Raw genomic sequence first — 18,576 nt, 5'->3', positions numbered from 1 at the left:
GTTCTGGTTAAAACTGACTACCTCGGCGGAAACACGGGGTTAGCCTTTAATACATATGACACCTTGCAGTAACTGTGTTACACTGTTGTCTGCCAATAATTCAGGTAAAACAATGAGATGAAAATATGTTCCCGAAGCACACTGCCAAGTATTGCTCTGGGTTGATTAGGTCAAGGTATTCACTATATGTTGGCTTCCAAAGTGTAGGACCAACATTTGCAAAACAGCTTTATACTTCCACTGACATTCACTGATTGACAAATCACTGAAGGTAAAAGGAGGAACATTGTCATCACTGCTGCTACCAATAGACGCCATGCCTTTTAACCAAGCCGAGGGCACTTTTTCCTATTTGGGTGAGAAATTCGGTAGAAAAAGGGGGAAAAAAAAAACTCAGCAGAGTTGCGGTGACCGATGGTTAAATGCTGTATTTCTGCATATGTCTTTTTCATTATTTGCACCTTGTTTCTGCATGAAGATACTGACAAACAGCTTTAATGCCGCCACTATCCTCACTTACAAGGCTGTGTCCTTCCTGCTGTGTTGACATTCACACCACCACTGACACATACAAATACTTTGTTTCCTAATCAACATGACTGACATTAACTATCATAATTCAGTATTCAATTCCACAGTAAGCAGTTTCACCATAAAAAGCGAACATTAAAAATCAGACATATAGTTACTGCTCTTTATCTTGTGCAGTAACCAGATATTCTCATTAGAGGGTGTGACATTTGAAATAGATTCACTAAGTTCCAGTTCACCAAATAAAACCCCATTCAGTCCTCAATAGAAATATCCATCTGATAGACCCCTCAGCAACAAAGCTCACAATGTCTAAGATCTGTAACCTAGGATTTTATTGTATTTTTTTCAGATGTGGAACAACAGAATTCCTCTTACTGTTGCCCATACAATAAACACCTCATCCTTAATAGTGGCACTGAATTATCATGAAACGTAGACAAACCTGGAGCAGTGAGAAATTGTGGAAAAATATTTAGACAAAGATATTTTGTAAGTTCTACCAAAACCATGTTTGTTATGTTCTCAGAATTATGCCACAACTGTGAATCAGCTGATATCAGCTGATTTGAGGTAAATGCTAACTGTTTAGCCTTGGTTAGCTCGTAGTGCAGGACACACAGGACAACATCCAACGCTGCATACTAACTGAACAATCATCTTGCAGTTCAGCAGTTGGATAACATACTATATCTAAAAGACAAAACAAATGTTTACAAGGACAAAGTAGAACCGCCTCAGGCATTTTGATAGCGCAATTGATTTTAAAGCCACGGAACAAAAGCATGGGTTATTGTCTGATGAATAAATTATTGTTGTTATTCTCAAACATCACTGCTCTCTACATGATGAAAGTTCTTTACTTGATATTGTCTGCAGTTTAACTGTTACGTAGTGATCTTTTATTCTGTTTCCCAGACTCAGACAGATGTTATTCTCAGCTGGAGCCAAGTGTTATACAGTAAAGCAACTGAGCTCCAGTTCATCTGAGCTGGAAAAGTGCAGGTTCTTCATCTAAACCTTTGAAACCCTCTCAGTCCCTGCTAAGGAGAGATAGGATCAGCAGACAACCCCAACATTTTCAATTTTGTGCTATCAGACACTGAGGAGATGTGTCAACACTGGGGTCCTACAGCGAGTAAACACAGGAGTCTGACAAGCAATAACCTAGATTCAACATCGCCTCCGGTCCTTTCCCACTGAAGGTCCACCACCTTTATCTCATTTAGGTCCAGATCTGTTGATCAAAAATGACGCCTATCCCCCTACTAAACAACAACAAAAAAATCTCCAAGGCCGAGACTATTTTCGTGGGCACTTTCTTATATCAGTGTGGGTTATGCCTGCGTGAGGCTGAGTCAATACAGACTTGGGTGGTACCAGTTGTTGAACTTGAGCCTCGGTGGTTCTAGTTATAAAAGCATGGATGCTTTTAATGATGCACCATCCTGAGTTTGACTGTAGGCCATTTGCTGTTAATAAACAATAGAGCACATAAGTGCGATAGTTGGAGCGCGCCGTTTATGGCCTTAACGTTGATGATAGATGATCAATTCACAGTTTAATGCATTGTACAGAGTCCAGAACACAAATTATTCTTTCAGCCCAGTAAAAGTAGTTTTTCATTGCTTTTCTTTTACTCGATGGTACAATATTTGAGGAGTAAAGACAAGAGCAGTACTTAAAATGTAATTAATCAGTGCCAAATAGATGTTTCCATTATTCATACTAAATCATCCGTGCAACAGCATCTGTATTGTGGTTCATAATAGAGTGAAGAGGAGTAAATGGATGGAGGGTGGAGGCAGAGTAACTGGACAGAGTTCAATGACAAAAGAGACCACGTGACTCTAAAAAGTGTTGGTGGGTTTAAAGAGGAACTCTAGAAATTGTTGAATCAACTTTTCTTTTGTTAGTTTTTTAGCAGGCATCAGGCGGGATCAGAGGGTAGAATAGTTTGGACCCAGATGACTGAGAATCCATTACTGTATAGCACAGTCCACTGCAGAAAAGCTCCCTCTGAGATTCAAATCTTGCAGATTAAAATAGTGTCTTATAAGCCTCGGTGTGTGTGTGTGTGTGTGTGTGTGTGTGTGTGTGTGTGTGTGTGTGTGTGTGTGTGTGTGTGTGTGTGTGTGTGTGTGTGTGTGTGTGTGTGTGTGTGTGTGTGTATTGCGCGTGTGCACGAGAGCACACGTGTACCTGCATGTGTGCTTATTTAAATGTGTTTAAATGCCTTTGTGGGTGGCTCCATGCGAGTCCCTCCGTGTTTTGAGCAGCCTAAATACCGAAGCTTTTAACATCAAAGCTCCAAGAGGATTTAAGTGCCCAGAAAGTTGCCAATTATGGGTGTAAGTGATGTCCAGCAGGGACTGCTGATGAGCTGCCCTCAATAGAAAAGAATACTACTTTTCTTTATCACAAAAATTTGCCTTTTAGGGAATAACTTTGATTTATGATGCACAGCTTCCAAAACACCTAAAGTGTAGCCTGGTTCCAGACTGATGAATCACTCATTTTCTCTGTGTGCGAGATCCATAAAGGTTTGGTTTAGTTCTTGTGAAAAACTGTTTGAGAAAGAAAAAAGCCAATCAAAGGTACATAGCTACGATCAACAGCTAATTACTACTCGTGATATATTTAATTGTGTTTCACTACAAACTAAACACAAATTAAACAAGTCAAGTTCCTCATTGTTGTAAAAGAGATGTTATATGTACTTTGATGAGACAGACGTCACAGTGCTATCATGTTCTAAACCAATATCAATAAACAACTGCAGTTTAGCGTCTTTCGTGAAGCTGAATTCAGTCAGACATTTCCATGTGCAGTTAAGTCCATTTCATGTTTTACTACTCATCATGATGATTTAAGAGCTGCTCTTTTTAGTAGTCTTTCAACATTTTCTCTGATATGTTCTTCTGGGTGGATGATTGTAGGAAACTTGAGCTGTGTTTTAGATCTTTTATGTGACTGATTTTGCACTTGTATTTGTAGCACAAACTAACTCACTACTTTATATACTGTAAAATATTACACGGGGAGGAGGAGATTATAGTTGCTGTCGTCCTTATTGTTAGCCTGTTGGCTTAACCAGTGCCTCACTCACTGGTTAAAAAAAATACCTATGATTTGTCCTGAATTAATTAAAAAGCAGCTCAGTTGGTTTCTTTGGTGTTAAAACAGAAATCGCACCCAGGTGTTTTGATAAATAAAAAAATATGGATTTGTCTATTATTTTACTGTATTAGGACACCTTATCATGCCTTAATGCTTATTTTGTCTTTTCATTGTACAGTGGCTGACGTAAACTCAGTAATGAGTGGAAATGTTATCAGAGCAGCTGGATACAACCGATTGGCAGGAGGGAAATCAATTCCACGTCCCTACAGAGACTTTCTAATAAAATGACAATGTCAGACTGAATCATTGAATCTGAATATAAGAATATAACTTATAACAGAAAACTGAGGGGACATTTAAGCATAGCTTGTGTCTGTAAAGTCAAAACTGGACCACTTGTCCCTGTACACATATCCATCACATGTAATCTTGCATTACATCTTACACATGTAGGTGATATTGGTGGATGAACCTGAGGTCACAGTTTGAAATGCTAATCTACGTTTTCCCACTTTGTTTTTGTAGTTCCTCCCAAGATATACGACATTTCCGCTGACATCACGGTAAACGAGGGCAGCAATGTGTCGCTCATCTGTACTGCCAGTGGGAAACCCGAGCCAACCATTTCCTGGAGACACATAACCCCATTAGGTGAGTTCACTTCACCTCTCACATACGTATGCTAATGAATGGATAGGTGGGTAAATAGATGGACGGATGGATGAATGGAGAGCGGAAATGAGAAAAAATGAACAGGATCAATAGGTGATCATACGAGCGGGAGAGATAGTTATGTTGCAGATGAAGAGGTGGAAAGGGGAAGGGATGCAGTGAGATATAAATCTGTCTCACTTCAGATCTAAACAGGTGCAGAGGTACATATAGGGAATTACTACACCTGTACAACTAACGTGCATCCCAACTCAACCTCAGCGCGTCTTTGGGGATATCTGGATGTAAATTTGCCATGAACTAATAATAAACAACAACAAATAAAGCACGACTATGACACGCAGCCGATGGTGTATGTACACTCTGTACCCTGAGTTTAGGTTCATCCATAGACTGGTCTCTCCCACATAATGAGACCTGGGTCTACAGGTGGGACTATATCAAACACCACAGTGTGCTGAACCACATTAGAAACGAGCACTGGCAAAAGGCATTTTTTTGCTTGAGGTATAATCTTTAATTCCATAAGTAGTCTGTATTTCCTGTATTATTGCACTATAGTTAATTTAACGAATATGATGTCTCTTAAAATAATATATTTTAAAAAGCTTGTTTGATTAAAAGAAAAAAAAAAAAGGTCTCTTTAGCATTAACATGCTGTCTTTGTGTTAGCTAACTAAACAGCTTAAAAATATGAATATTTAAAAATTTAACATATCTCCTAAGATGTTCCTACTAAAATATTCTGAGCCAGAACATTTTTTTTTTTTACTTCTGCTTAAGGCACTAAATTAAATAGTTTGATGAGTACTGCTAAACTGACCTCAGATTTGCTTTTGCAGTTTGTAAACTACAATTGAAGGTGAATGGATAAATAATATCTTTATTATTGTCAGTAGAATTTCTTTAGGTGGCGGCTCGTCTGGGCACACACACATCATTAAATGCTTTAAATTCTGAATCCTTCCTTTGAAAACGCATTCCAAAGCATTTAACTGTTGCTGCAAAGCCCCCACCCTGCCACTTCTAGTCCCCCCTCATTTTCATATTAATGGATTAGAGCACGCTGTGCTTATCTGATAGCTGTGAGGATGACTGCATTTATCTTATGGCTGTCAAATCCTCCTCTCTGGCGTGCTTGCCCTGATTGCATTAGGGGAGTTTTCAGAAGATGATCAAAAGAGCCATCCTCAGAGTCCGAGTGGCAGTCACTCATTCTACTTTGAAGTGTCCCCACTTTGAAGTATGCCAGGGAAGAAATGATATGCTGGTCAAATGAAAGGGCCTGCGACTAAATGTAATCACAGACTGTCTCCCAGCACATCAGAAAAGAAGCCATTTGCCATGGGATCTTTGAGTCAGTTGTAGTGAGGGCGATTAGTCCAAAGGACGTGGTACAACGGAAAGGTTGTAATAGGCTAATTACTTATCGATGGAATTCCATTAAATCTCTTGGATATGCAGAGCAGTCTGCTCCAACCACTGCACCGGCAACTTGAAAATACAATCACAGCATATGGAAATATTTATCTCAGTTATGAAAGATCCATCAAATTGTCGCGGACCTTCAAATGAACCTGAACTTGAACTCAAGTACTATCATTATAGAAGGGTTCACAAGGTCAGCAAAAATCTAATAATTACCTGCAGGGCATAAATATAGTTATAAGTGTGGTTTTAGTCATGTAAAAAAAAAAAAAAAAGAATCAGACAGATGAGAGCTTAGGGAACATGTTCAAAAAGTCATAAAAATCACTATATTTGTTTTGAGAATTAGACTTTGTATGTTACTTTGTAAAGGATTTTTTTTTTTTGACTGTTAGTCCAATCAAGTTCACGCATTTGTTTCTGTTTTCTTTTAGTTAAGATTAACAGAAACAAACCGAAACTGAACAAATAACAGCTATAAAGAAATGCACTGCAAAAACACAGGCAAATACAGAAAATATGGGCAAAAACAAAATACTGAATAAATAAGTCAGAACAAGTGCGATGGACATGTCAACCAGTTGTGAATTATACTTGCTACTTAGCAAATACATATATAAGAATCTGATTGCATCATTCTGATATTAATGGAGACAATGCTTATCCACTTAGCATTTTAGTAATGACAAGTAGATCCTTTTTTTTAAATTATTATTATTGCCTCACTAAACCTTTGCTTTACAACCTGTAACTTCAAAACAACAAATGTAGTGATTGTGTCAGACTTTCAGTGATGCGGTATTTTAAAAAGCAGTGTAATGAACGTAGTGGCATCTGTAGCGTTGAGGTAACGGATTGCAACCAACTCATTACTCCTCTCCTCACCCTCACTTTCAAGCTTTCGAGAGCCATAGTTTGGTTCATCCACTCTGGGCCACTGTAGGGACATAGTGCAACACACACGATCAATGGGAGAGGACCCACTCCCTATTGAAATATAAAAATGCTCATTTTGAGATGACAAAAAAAAATCACAACTAGTTTTATTCTTATATTAATAAATAATATAAACAATTTGTGCCAATAGATCCCCCGAAATCCAACACACTGAGCCTTCAAAAGGTAAGTGTGTTTGGAGCGCGTTTCTCTTTGCTGCATATGTGATGTCAAATTGGAAAACTTCTTAATGTACTTGTTTTTAACCTCTTTGCAGTATTTGTAGTCGTAATGCAGCTTATGTGTGAAATTGCATAAGAGTGAGGATGTTGTTTGTTTGCTTGAGTTCAGTTGTTTTGCAATACAAAACTTTATAATGTTTCCATGCATCGAGTTCTCCGAGGCATCATAGGGTCTTAATGTAGAACATGCCGATTTAGTCACTAATTTGAAAGAGAATTGAGACACAATCTATAAGGAAAAACTACTGAGAATAGGATAAGAAATTTTCAACTTTACTTGCAGTCAAACTTCATGTATCGTGTTTGTAATAAACAATTAGCTCCAGTGAAATAATTGCAGTAATATCAATAAAACCTGATCATTACACACACAGCACTAAATTTGGGCTACTTGTATTATGGCAGGAGAAATGGCTTTATTTGGCATGAGGCCAAGCAGGTGCAGTGGCTATAAAGTGACAAACATGTCTACATGGCAGGTTTGATTTTTTTTTTTGGCCTCCCTCTCTTCAACATTCAGGCATTTCGGAGTGGGGGTGGGGATTTTTTTTTGCACTGTAGATAGTTCTGCTGCAGCAGTCAGTGAAGTTTGACAGAATGATAAATTGCCCTGACTGACTGTCAAGTTCCTATTCCCACTCTGACTGTTTTGTGTTTGCATTTTCTCCCCCTCTCTCCTTCCTGCCAACCAGCAAACTGCCAGCTAATAATAAACGTTGTGCATGCACTGAAGTGTGGCCATAAACTGTTTATCGAGATGATAATTTGGCTCGATCTGTGCATGTGAAGTCAATGCATGTTCTTGAATTAGAGGGAGGCAAACGGAGGCAAGTACTTGAAAAACACAGATCATCTTTGTTGACATGGCACCAGGAGAAGAAATGGAAATAGCATATGCTTTGACTTTAATGTGCCGAAAGAATCATGGCTGTTTTCTCTAACCGCTTAATAAGCCATGTAATAAGTGTGCCTGGCGGTGAAGTCCTCGGGAGCTAGCGGTGATTGCTGCATGATAAGGGCGCTTACGACTGGAAATGCCGTCCGAGCCCCCCTATCAGCTGGTGAAATCTGGATGTGCCAAGTACATTGTTCATGCCTTCTCCGACCCTTATCAACCACTGTTGATGTGCCCTTGGGCAAGGAGTTTGTTCCGGCCTATTCCAGTGCTGCGGCTCAGTTACCGGTTACTTCCTAGTTTAGTAAATATCAATGCACTCACTTGTTAACCTGCAGCTCCTCCCCCAGGGTTTCCATGTCATTAAAGCATGTTATGTTCAACTTGTGTGGTTAAATAAAACTGAAATTTAAACGGGAAACGCCATTAGATGAAGCACATTGTCGTACTCCCAGAAGTCACTCTGTCATTGTTAATTTACCTTACTTGCTTCAGTACTAAAGCTTGTAATGGCCTGGGCGACATGTCAGCCTTGCAGGGTAATGCCTTGGTATGGAGTCCTGTGCTGTATTTCCTCTCATAGGTCATAGGGAGGAGAGTAAAATAGCCTTTAACATAGTCTGTTCCAATCTGGTTTGGTTGTGTGGATGGCTGGCTGGCTGGGAAAATTGCTTTGATAAGCTTTTTTCCATTGAGATTTGAATCCATGGGATAGAAGTGTGACCTTTGAAAAGGCTGACTAGAATACTAGAATACATATTTGATTGCTTCCTGCGATAGCGCTCTGCTGGGACACATATTTTACTCTCTCTTTTCAAGCAGCTACTGTAACTTTAGCTTCATCAATAGTTTATATGTTTTGTTTTGCCTCTTCATTTAAGTGCATGAGGCACAACTTCCCCAAAACACACCCTTAGGAAACAGGCAGCAGCACTGTCTTCACTGACAACTCAGTACAGTATGAAGACTGCGGCTTACTTCAGGCTGGATCCAATACAATGTTGTAGGCCCTGAACTAAGTGGTAACCGCAAGTGTGCTGTAGTCGCTCAGTCAGTTCCTACCTGAACGTGTGATGAATTATTCAAACTTGACTTTATTTCACTGCTCTTTACCTTGAGTGGTGCCTGCCACATCGCGCCAGAATTTGGCAGCTCTTTAAGAGATGCTAAGCAAGTTTTCAGCGGTCTGTTCACCAGGGATCCCTCATTCAGTGCCGAGTTCCTTTTCTGGTAGTTTGCATTGAACTGATGTGCAGTTCAAGCGCCTGACACTTGAGCATGCCTTAAACACAATGTGAGGTGAAAGATAAAGAGTTAGGCGGTGCATTTCAAATTTAAGATATCCCCAGTAGGAGCCCTGTCTAACACTTCCCCATTCAGCTGTTCAACTGAGTATTGCCAACTAAAGAGGTGCTCAGTAGGCACCTGCTTTATTGGAGTGTCTGTAACGTGAGGAATAGAATACTGCCACACTACATTTACTATATTTAATGGCAGTTGGCAGCGATGGATTCATTATTTCCAGGGAGTACTTTTTTAACAGGAAGTTCCACGAACATATAATATTTTGTATTTTTGTATTTTTAGACCATCGCAATGAATGTAAACATATGGTTTTCACCGACAATTCACATCTTTATTTTTGTTATTGTTGATTATTTTGTTAATTATTTGTGTGATTGAGCGATAACCTCAAAGACATTTGGTGAACTGTTATAGAAAGCTAAGGAGATCATAAAATGCGCCCTGCATGCTCATACGTATTTTACGTGCCCATATTTTACATTTGATAGAATGTGATTTAAAGTTCTACACAGTGTTTCCTTCCCTCAGGTGAAAAGGGGGGTGGTGAAAGGTTACAGATGGTGTTTGTTTTGATTCAATGATATTCTTTAACATTGGACTACTACGTCACTAAAATACTAACCTCGTAGCTACATATAGACAGATATATCTGTGTGTATTTCAGTTCCATTCTTGTTGCAGTTCAGTGAATCTGGTCAATGTAACCCGTGATGAATAAAAACTGTGAAATACGGTTGAACATAATCTATTTCTCCTGGTCTCAAACTCAGACACTCATTGCATTGTGTTAAGTATTCCTGTCTTGGCCAAGCTTGACAGATTGATTCATTTCTACGCTCTGCAGCGGCACAGACAGTTAATTAAACAATAAGCACTTGAGCTCTGGTATGGAGTCAACTTTTGGTTCAGTATGTTCCAATTAAACGGTGAAGTAAAAAGTATTTTGTATATTTAACTCAAATCCTCTGAAGTAGAGAGATTCATCTACCAGAACCTAGTTTCTATTATTAATCCCAATTTTTACACACAGACACACACACACACACACACACACACACACACACACACACACACACACACACACACACACACACACACACACACACACACACACACACACACACACACACACACACACACACACACACACACACCAAATTGATTGATCCTGATGCACAAAGCAAACAAAATATTTTCCCTGATCAAACTCATTTTCTCCCGAGCTTACTCTGCTACTCGGCGTGCTCACTTTCAAAACGATATGTGCTACTCGTCGCATGGACAAATCATGCAGTCCCGAAAATGCCTTACCAGTCCTGCACCTGAAAATGCAATCCACGGCCTACAGTGCATCTAGCTAAATATGTCAACAGCGAGAGTAACAGTGAGGTAATTCTACAGGTCACGGAGGTGGCAGCACATCCAATCGGACATGACTTAAGGCTCCTTTGGCCCGGTTCCACTCTCTAGATTTTAGCGGCCTCAGATTGACAGCCAGAGAGCAGGATAGGGGTTGTGTACGAAGGCAGACTAGCAGCCTGATTTTTCCGACAGGCCGTGCACACTGTGTGATTCTACCCCTACATCTGGCCCACACCTTGAGTTGGGGCCAGAAGGCAGCAGCGCACAATGTAGCGGCGTGGGTTGTTCTCCATTTTCAGGAGTTAAAAGGATAAATTGATGTAGAAAATGCTGCTCCATGCTATAATGGATTCTTCAGAGATGCCTGCCCTATCTGTGTATTGCAGCCCTGAAGGAAGTGTACCCACAGTTACCCTACACAATGTGAGAAATTGCTTACCACACACTTAGCCAGCATTGGCTCTGAATATGGAATTAACCTTGCTATGATTTCTTTAATTTGCTTGGAGTGACATCTCCCTCAGGTGAGAGGGGCCTCTGTCAGTTTCTCAAATATCTCTCAACATGCACTTATGCACAACTCGTGTCTGGTCCCCTGGTGGTTTTACATTACGTACATTAATACCAACAGTAGAGGTTATTTTCTTCTTCAAGTTGTTCCAGAATACATTATGTTATGTCTGTTTTGTTTACTGGTGTCCAGGTTGAATGTTCAACACATAAAGCTCTTCAAAGTATAGGGATGGGATTCTTGTTTAATGGCTCCTATGACCTTTGCCAAGCCTCCTTCCTTACTGCTGTAATCGATAGGAATATAATTTGCAGCCTGGGCAGCATGATATATATAATAGATGCTGCGTGAAAATAATACATTTGTTTTTATTTATTAAGAAAGACTGCAGACTAATTTGATTTTTAAAATGGAAATGTTTTCCATTCGCCTCAGTATTCATGTGTTTGTTCTAAAGCAAGAGTACATCTGCTAAAAAAAAAAAAAAAACTCATTCATGAGATGAAATGTATAACTTGAAACACAGACATGCAGTTTGTTATAATTAGGCTTCATCCGCTAATTCAGTTTAGACGTAGATGACAATAAAATGAAAATAATATCCTGTTTTGTGCTATTTTTCAGTATTTCATAATAATGTAGCTGTCAAAAAAACAGATAAATGAACATAAACTCAATAATAACAAATACACACAATAATGACGTTTCACTTGATAACCATACATTAGTTGAATTACAGTACTGTCAGCAGCAAATATAACGGTTTTTTTTTCTGGCAATAAAAATGTATAGCCGAGTAGAACTGATTGGTGGATTATTTTTATATATAAAAAGTCAAACTGGCATAAATCGGTCAACACGGTACACATTTATAAACATGTTTTGGGCTACGACCTTAGTCCCTCTTGCACCACACTTCTCCAGATCTAAATTAACATGTAATTCTATAACTCCTAAGTTTTTAACTTTTCATTTGGCAGCCAACTAGTTTTCCCCAGAGTCCCTTAAGCCTAAATAATGTGGTATTGTCGGATTCTTTGGCTTCCACTCTGAGTTTTCTTAAAACTTAATTTTTTTCCTTCTCATCCAACAAAGATTTGTCCAATCATGTGCAAGTGGGACTCACTTTTGGATGTCTTTATTACAGAGTAGCAGCATAATGTGGCTTTAGTAAGAAAATAAATTTGGCAGCAGAGACACAGAAACAGAGTATCCCATATTTTGGCAGTGTTTTGCAATCACAACTGCTCCGTGAAAATACATTTCCTCACTTTACCTGTCTGGAAATGAATGTCATACTCTTTGTATGCTGCTTGTTGATGTATGCTTGACATTGATGCTACAATAGGACGCTGGCAGCTTAAGACGTTTCCCTGACTGACTTCCTACACACATTTATACACAGACTAATATTGTAGTGGTTAATCATTTACCTGTTGGCACTGGACTGTTGTGGGAACTCTAATTAGTGAAGGAATTTAGTATAGTTTCAGCTGAATACTTATTACTGTTAGTACTGGAGGGCTTTTTCTGTGAATGTGATTCAATCATGTTTTGATTTAGTGATTAACATTGACCGTGCTGTTAGATACGATTTTTTAAAGAAATATACAGAAAGAGGACTATATCTGTGGACAGCCCAAAAAAGCAGAGGGCATTAAAACCAATGTTAGATGAATAGTAAAGGGCGATGTGAGATGTAATGGTACAATAACAAGTGGATAATTCTTAGAGGTATTTTGTGACAAAACTGCTATTATGGTGATGCTATACTGTATCTCGCACCCTATTCCATTAGGTTTGACTGAACTTGAAGACCTCATCAACACTTGACCTTCTCAGAGATGTCATTATAAGTTATTTTAAGATTAAATCATTGGCACGACACTCCCTGATTTTCTTGACAATTGTGAAAACTTGCAAACTGGAATATTCAGCCCCGTCAGTTTAATTGGAAGCCTGCATGCCACCTGTGGATATCACTAAAGGGTAATGCTGAATGTGGGAGTCTTTATTATTCACACCTGTTTTCTAATGATTGTGCCGTTTTCATAATAGCTCTGTGAACATAACCATTAAAACTGAGTGTACGAGACCGAGGAGGCCTTTTTCATAGCAGACATTTTGAAATGCCCTGATTTTAAAATTCTTTGAGTTCTCTTTCAAGCCTGCCATGTATTCTCTGACATGCTTCCAGTCTATGAAACAGGACGGTCTCTCAAGTCGTTTCGCGAAGAAAAAAAAAAAAAAAAACTCTTGTTGAGTTTTTAATATCCAAGATAATCTGAGAGGATATCAGCAGACAGCATTAATATCTTAAAACACAAACTTAAAACCTACTTTTTATCATAATCATGTATGTAATTGTATTCAACTTTTGACATTTTATTCTCTCTGATTAATTGAGTCACGGTTTATCCCGTTCACATAAATGTATATTTTATTAATTTACTTTTTAAATTCCTAACTTATCTTATCTGCAATTCTTTATTTAGTTTTTTTTAGTTTTTTTTTGTGTGCATTATTGTTAAATTGTTTAACAAGCACAAACTGTACTTTTCAAATACTGACCGTCTCCAATCTATTTAGAAACACCAGTGCTGAGGCTGAAGCTGGTACTGCGCATGGAGGCCTCTGTTTTACTGGGACTGAGCCTTCATCATTTTCATTAATTCTACTTGTGCTGCACCTGCTGTGACCAGTCAAACAGTTTTCCATGTTACCACCATTAAACCCCAATCAAACTGTTCTACTCTTTCTGGATTTGTATTTAAATATACTTTATATATATATATTTAAATAATTGACATTATTTTCTTATTCCTGCTGTGAATGATTTCCATTGGCTCCCATTGCCTGAGTTTTCGCTGCATCTCCTATCTGTTCAGCACCCCCACTGTTCAACTCTCTGTCTCCCAGTTATATTTATGTTGTGTCAATATTGAACCAAATGGTGGGTTCTCATTTTCAAAGCAGTTAGCTGGAGGCTGAAGTCAGCCAGAGACGCTGTTTCATCTCATACGGTCAACCAAGCATAGGTGACCTATTTTGCACCCGTTTTCTTATTACGAGAGCTGCACTTGTTAGTACCATTGGGGCACTCATGTAAACTTTTCCTCTATCGATTGAGCTTTGGTTAGCATTCTACTGATTTCTCACTTTGCAGCCTCAGTACTCTGTGTTGTTGCCTCAAACCTAAAAGTACGTATGAAAAGAAATCTAACTCATCATTTTAGTCTGAATGAGGATGCTATGAAACAGGATATCGGACCGACGGCCTTGAAGAAAACAACTTCTGAAATCGGACAGTATCAGGTGAAACAGATATGCCAAGTAGATTTCTTCTGGCAACACCTCTGGTTTGAGTTGTTGTCAGTTCAAATAAAAGAGCAGACTTGTGTCTGAATAGATCCTGATTCAACATCAGGTTTTACAAAAATGCATTTCATTCTCAGGATAAAATAAACAGTATTTACAATATAAAAAAAACTAAATTTACATTGGAGTGAAATGTTCCATAAGTCTATATGTGCATATGTACCAACTTAAGCCAGGGAATTGCCCTTTTTACTTGCATTTGCTATATAGGTCCAATCGTTTCAGGTCAAACGGAGAACAAAAGTAGAGCAAAAATATAGAGGTTTGAATGATTCGATGCCGTGCAAAATTCAGTCAAAGGCAGCTAATCTCCTCTATCTCATCCACCCGTAGAAATATTTTCCAACCAAAGTGATGCTCAACATTGTGAAGCAGAAGTTAAGCTCTTTCTCTGTTTTCATCCTGTGAATCTCAACATGCCACAACACCATCTCATATTATTTTGACCCATGACTTATCTTATATGCAAGTTTGAGTTTTACAGTGTTTATTTTCAGGCAGTGATTTCTCTAATGTTTCCTATGAAACCAGCTTCCCCCGCTGGTAAATAAGTGATTGATTGTGTTTCCTCAGATGTTGAAAGAAAATCTCGTGCTTTCATGTGAAAAGCGTTTGATTCAACCATTGGGTAAATGTTATGGGAAGCAACAAGAATACTTGCCCTCACGGGTCAACACTTTTGATATCATTGCTCTACCAAAAGACGCACAGTGCGCACAGTGGATTTCTACATCCTGCTGGTCATAATTTTCTACTACAGTGAAATACAGCAGAGCTGTTAATAGCAATGTTAAGGTCAACCATGTAGTGCAACTACTTAGTGAATGAGGGATGGGGAGTCTGCAGTTCTTTTGTAATAAATAGGTGTGAACAGTTAATTTATATACAGTTCATTTATATACAGTTCATACGTCAGAGTGCTTCACTATAAAAGGCAACAGTAGCAGACGTCACCTGATGTCTAAGTGCTCTGATGTGTAGCATTGACATTCAGTCAACAAGCCGGACAAAGTGCAACCACTAATGGTCCATATCAATCCGTGAAAAACTAGGTTTTCAATATGTAAACGTGTGCCATCGACATGTACATAGTGCATGTGAAATTCTATTACAAAACACACGGTCAGTAGCACATGGTACAGATACACACAGTTGCAGAGAGCAGCTGTAAAACAGTTGGACATTTGCGATATTAATTATCAGTAGGCTGCTCCAAATGAATCAATAAATCATGTAGATTCCATCTCTCCTTTATGGCGACACGTGGGAGGGTTTTCTGATCTCATGTCTCTATCCACAGTATAATTAGTATGTGCCTTCTGAAACTCTTAGAAATTAAAAAATACGCTATTAAGGTTAAGGACCCCAATCAGCATAGTTACAGTGATTATCACTGCAACCACTGTCATAGCTAGTTGGCTGTCCGATGGAAAGTAATTGAAGAAAAACAGAAGTCTCCCATCCTGAAGTCACACGTTTTATCGGTCCATTCATCGACAGCACTTTCGCCCAACATGAACTTTGTCGCTAATTATGTCATCTGACTTTCTTCTTCGCTCCTGACAGGCAAGAGTCATGATCCCTCCAGCCACAGAGCTTCATCACTTAAACATGAGGCGTGTCATTTTCCCGAAACTACGTCTCACAGACGGCCTCAGTCATGACCAAAAATTCTGATTTCAGATCCATTAAAGAGACTTAAATAGGGGAACATCATTTGGTTCACTATCTGCGTACAATATTTATAACTGAACACACCCTTACTGATCTGTTTTCAAAGATTTGCCCACGAATATTAGCTGTAAAAGCATAATAAGATCATTCATTTACCAGATAATGATCAATACCAAAGTGTTGAGGAAAAAACGGATGCTGTGTCCTGCTGTTGCTCATTTATAAGTAAACTTAATAGGACATAACATGGACAGCTCCTGGTGCTAAGATGAGGTCTAATCAAGAGGTGAATAATAGATATTAAAGAGGACATCTCTCTTTAATTGAATAATATTTTATCTCCCTTTTTAGTTTTTACATGTATAATTTAACCAAAAGAGATTTGCTTCAGAAATGACACTGAAATTTCAGTAATATTTTCTATGTACTTTAAAACTGTGGGCATGCATACGTACGCCCATGTATGGCCTTAATTTTTTTTTCTTTTTTTCTTTTAAATGCAAGCGTTTGGCTGTGGTGGGTGGCTAAACAGGAGGCCTACTTATTCGGTGAAACAGATAATATCCCATCCCTCTGCATCTGTCACATGTTTAATTCTAGCTATATCCCTCAGACTACAGGTCTCAGCAGGGCGACGGCACAGAATATTACTTGCACTGAAACATCAACAAGAACAATTCACAAATCCATGAAACTGTGGCAGTTAAAATTAATTTAAATATTCTTTACATTTTGTGCTGAGAAATTGTCCCTTGCATGCACTAATAGCCAGTTCCCTTGTTAAGATCATTGACATCACAGCTGATTTGAAAAGTAGCACGCTGTATCTCTCAATCTACTCCTCTCTTATTTATTTCCTGCTAGAGAGAATATAAATCAAATTTGCCGGCATCAGAAAAAGCATTGGCTTGCAACATGTCACCCAGGTGGTCACTGATGTAAGACAGAGAAAAACTGTGCACTGGGCCGTGTTAGTCACAAATCCTTGTTATTTATGACATCATACATGTTATATTGAAACACTCTGCACTGCACATCCTGTCCCACATTAGAAGGATTAAGTTAGAAAAAAAATAAATAAATATACGCACCCACTGAAAATGCATCTTCGCTGGTGCAAAGCCCAGCCGTGTGCCATGCTCTGCCACAAAAATAGAGCTCTGTGTCTTACGTCTCTATCCTTGTGCTCCCTTGGCATTTTAACCAGTCTGTTTTTCAGACACATCCGGTGCTTGTTTATGGATCACTTTTTCAAACATTTCTTTTATTTCCTTTCTTTTGCTGGTGTTTGTGTAGCCACCAATACCTTTGCCAAGACTCCTGGACTCCATTGTTGCCACCACAACAGTATGAGAAGAAATGTGTAAGCTCATTATCGACCGTGCCTCCAGTTTCAAGTATTTTGAAATGGTAGATGGCAGATAAAGGGCCCCCGGGGTGGCAGAATAAGGAATTGGCATTATATAAGAATTCAGCTCACTTGCAGGGTAGATTGGCAGCACATAATGGCAGCATTGCCACTCCCGAAGCATGGATTGTCTTGATTCTTTTATGAGATATTGCTGAGTCAGTGTTAGATCTCTGTGGCTTCCTGAACAGTGTGTGTGGGGCTCAGTTTTGCTTGATTGTGCACTCTGTTTGATCCCCATGCCTTCCAAATCCATCCGTGCATCTTTTATCCCACACCACCATTACCACCCTGAAAACTTGTACATAAATAGATTTTACACTGAGCACCACTGGGTTGGAAATTAATTGTGGTCTGAGGAGAATCTGCCACGAGTCTCTCTTACATACACGGAGCTGCCTGCTGAGATCCTATAACCATTCATTGCACACACACAGTCAAATTATCTATCTAAACTAAGAAGTAATTAATAGTGTCTGATATGTATTGTAATTTAGCATAACACTGATGAATACAACTAATAATATTTGTGATCATCTGTAGGTGGCTTAATGGCTGTCATTACCAAGACTTGAACTTTAATCTAACAGATTATGCCACTCATGGGTGACTCATTTTATTTGGTCCCACTGTAGTCAGTTTTAATATGTTAAACAGAGCTCCAACTAATGATTGTTTTTCCATGTTGATTAACTGATTCATCATTTTGTCTCTAAAATGTCAGGAAAACTGAAAAATGCAGGTTGTAATTTTTTCACGGCTCAAAATGATATATTCATACGATGTGCAATATGAACCTCAGAGATACTCGACTCGCTATCGTGACAAAGAAAAGCTTCAAATCGTCACAATGAAAAGCTGGGACCATGGATTACTTGATATATGACTGAAATGATAAATTGACTATTAAAATAGTTTTCAATTAAGTTTCCATCTGTCAATGAATCTAGTATTTGTTGCAACTCTGATGTTGAATAATACAGTGAGTGGCACACCCACGATGTTGACTGAGATAAACTTCATTTACATTCTTTTGTTCTGGATAAATCTGTGTCAAAGCCATTGTTTGCCTTCTGGAATTTGTCACCGAGACTTTCCTCCAGTGCATACA

At 38.8% G+C, this 18,576-nt stretch overlaps 1 protein-coding gene across 2 annotated transcripts in view; it reads left to right on the top strand.

Moving 5' to 3' along the window:
• negr1 (neuronal growth regulator 1) overlaps positions 1-18,576 on the top strand; it is a 142,483-nt gene that overhangs the window by 61,019 nt on the left and 62,888 nt on the right. For both annotated transcript variants that reach the window (XM_069694677.1, XM_069694676.1), the window contains exon 3: positions 4,180-4,305. In XM_069694677.1, coding sequence (XP_069550778.1) covers positions 4,180-4,305 — 126 coding nt within the window. The remainder of the gene's footprint in view (positions 1-4,179; positions 4,306-18,576) is intronic.

Source organism: Brachyistius frenatus, unplaced genomic scaffold (assembly GCF_029030835.1).
Source record: "Brachyistius frenatus isolate BFR_SWC_R1_liver_20210118 unplaced genomic scaffold, ASM2903083v1 Contig_18, whole genome shotgun sequence".
NCBI classification, from domain to species: Eukaryota; Metazoa; Chordata; class Actinopteri; family Embiotocidae; genus Brachyistius; species Brachyistius frenatus.
Note: the sequence above shows the minus strand (reverse complement) of the source record. Positions and strands in the feature narration are given on the sequence as shown.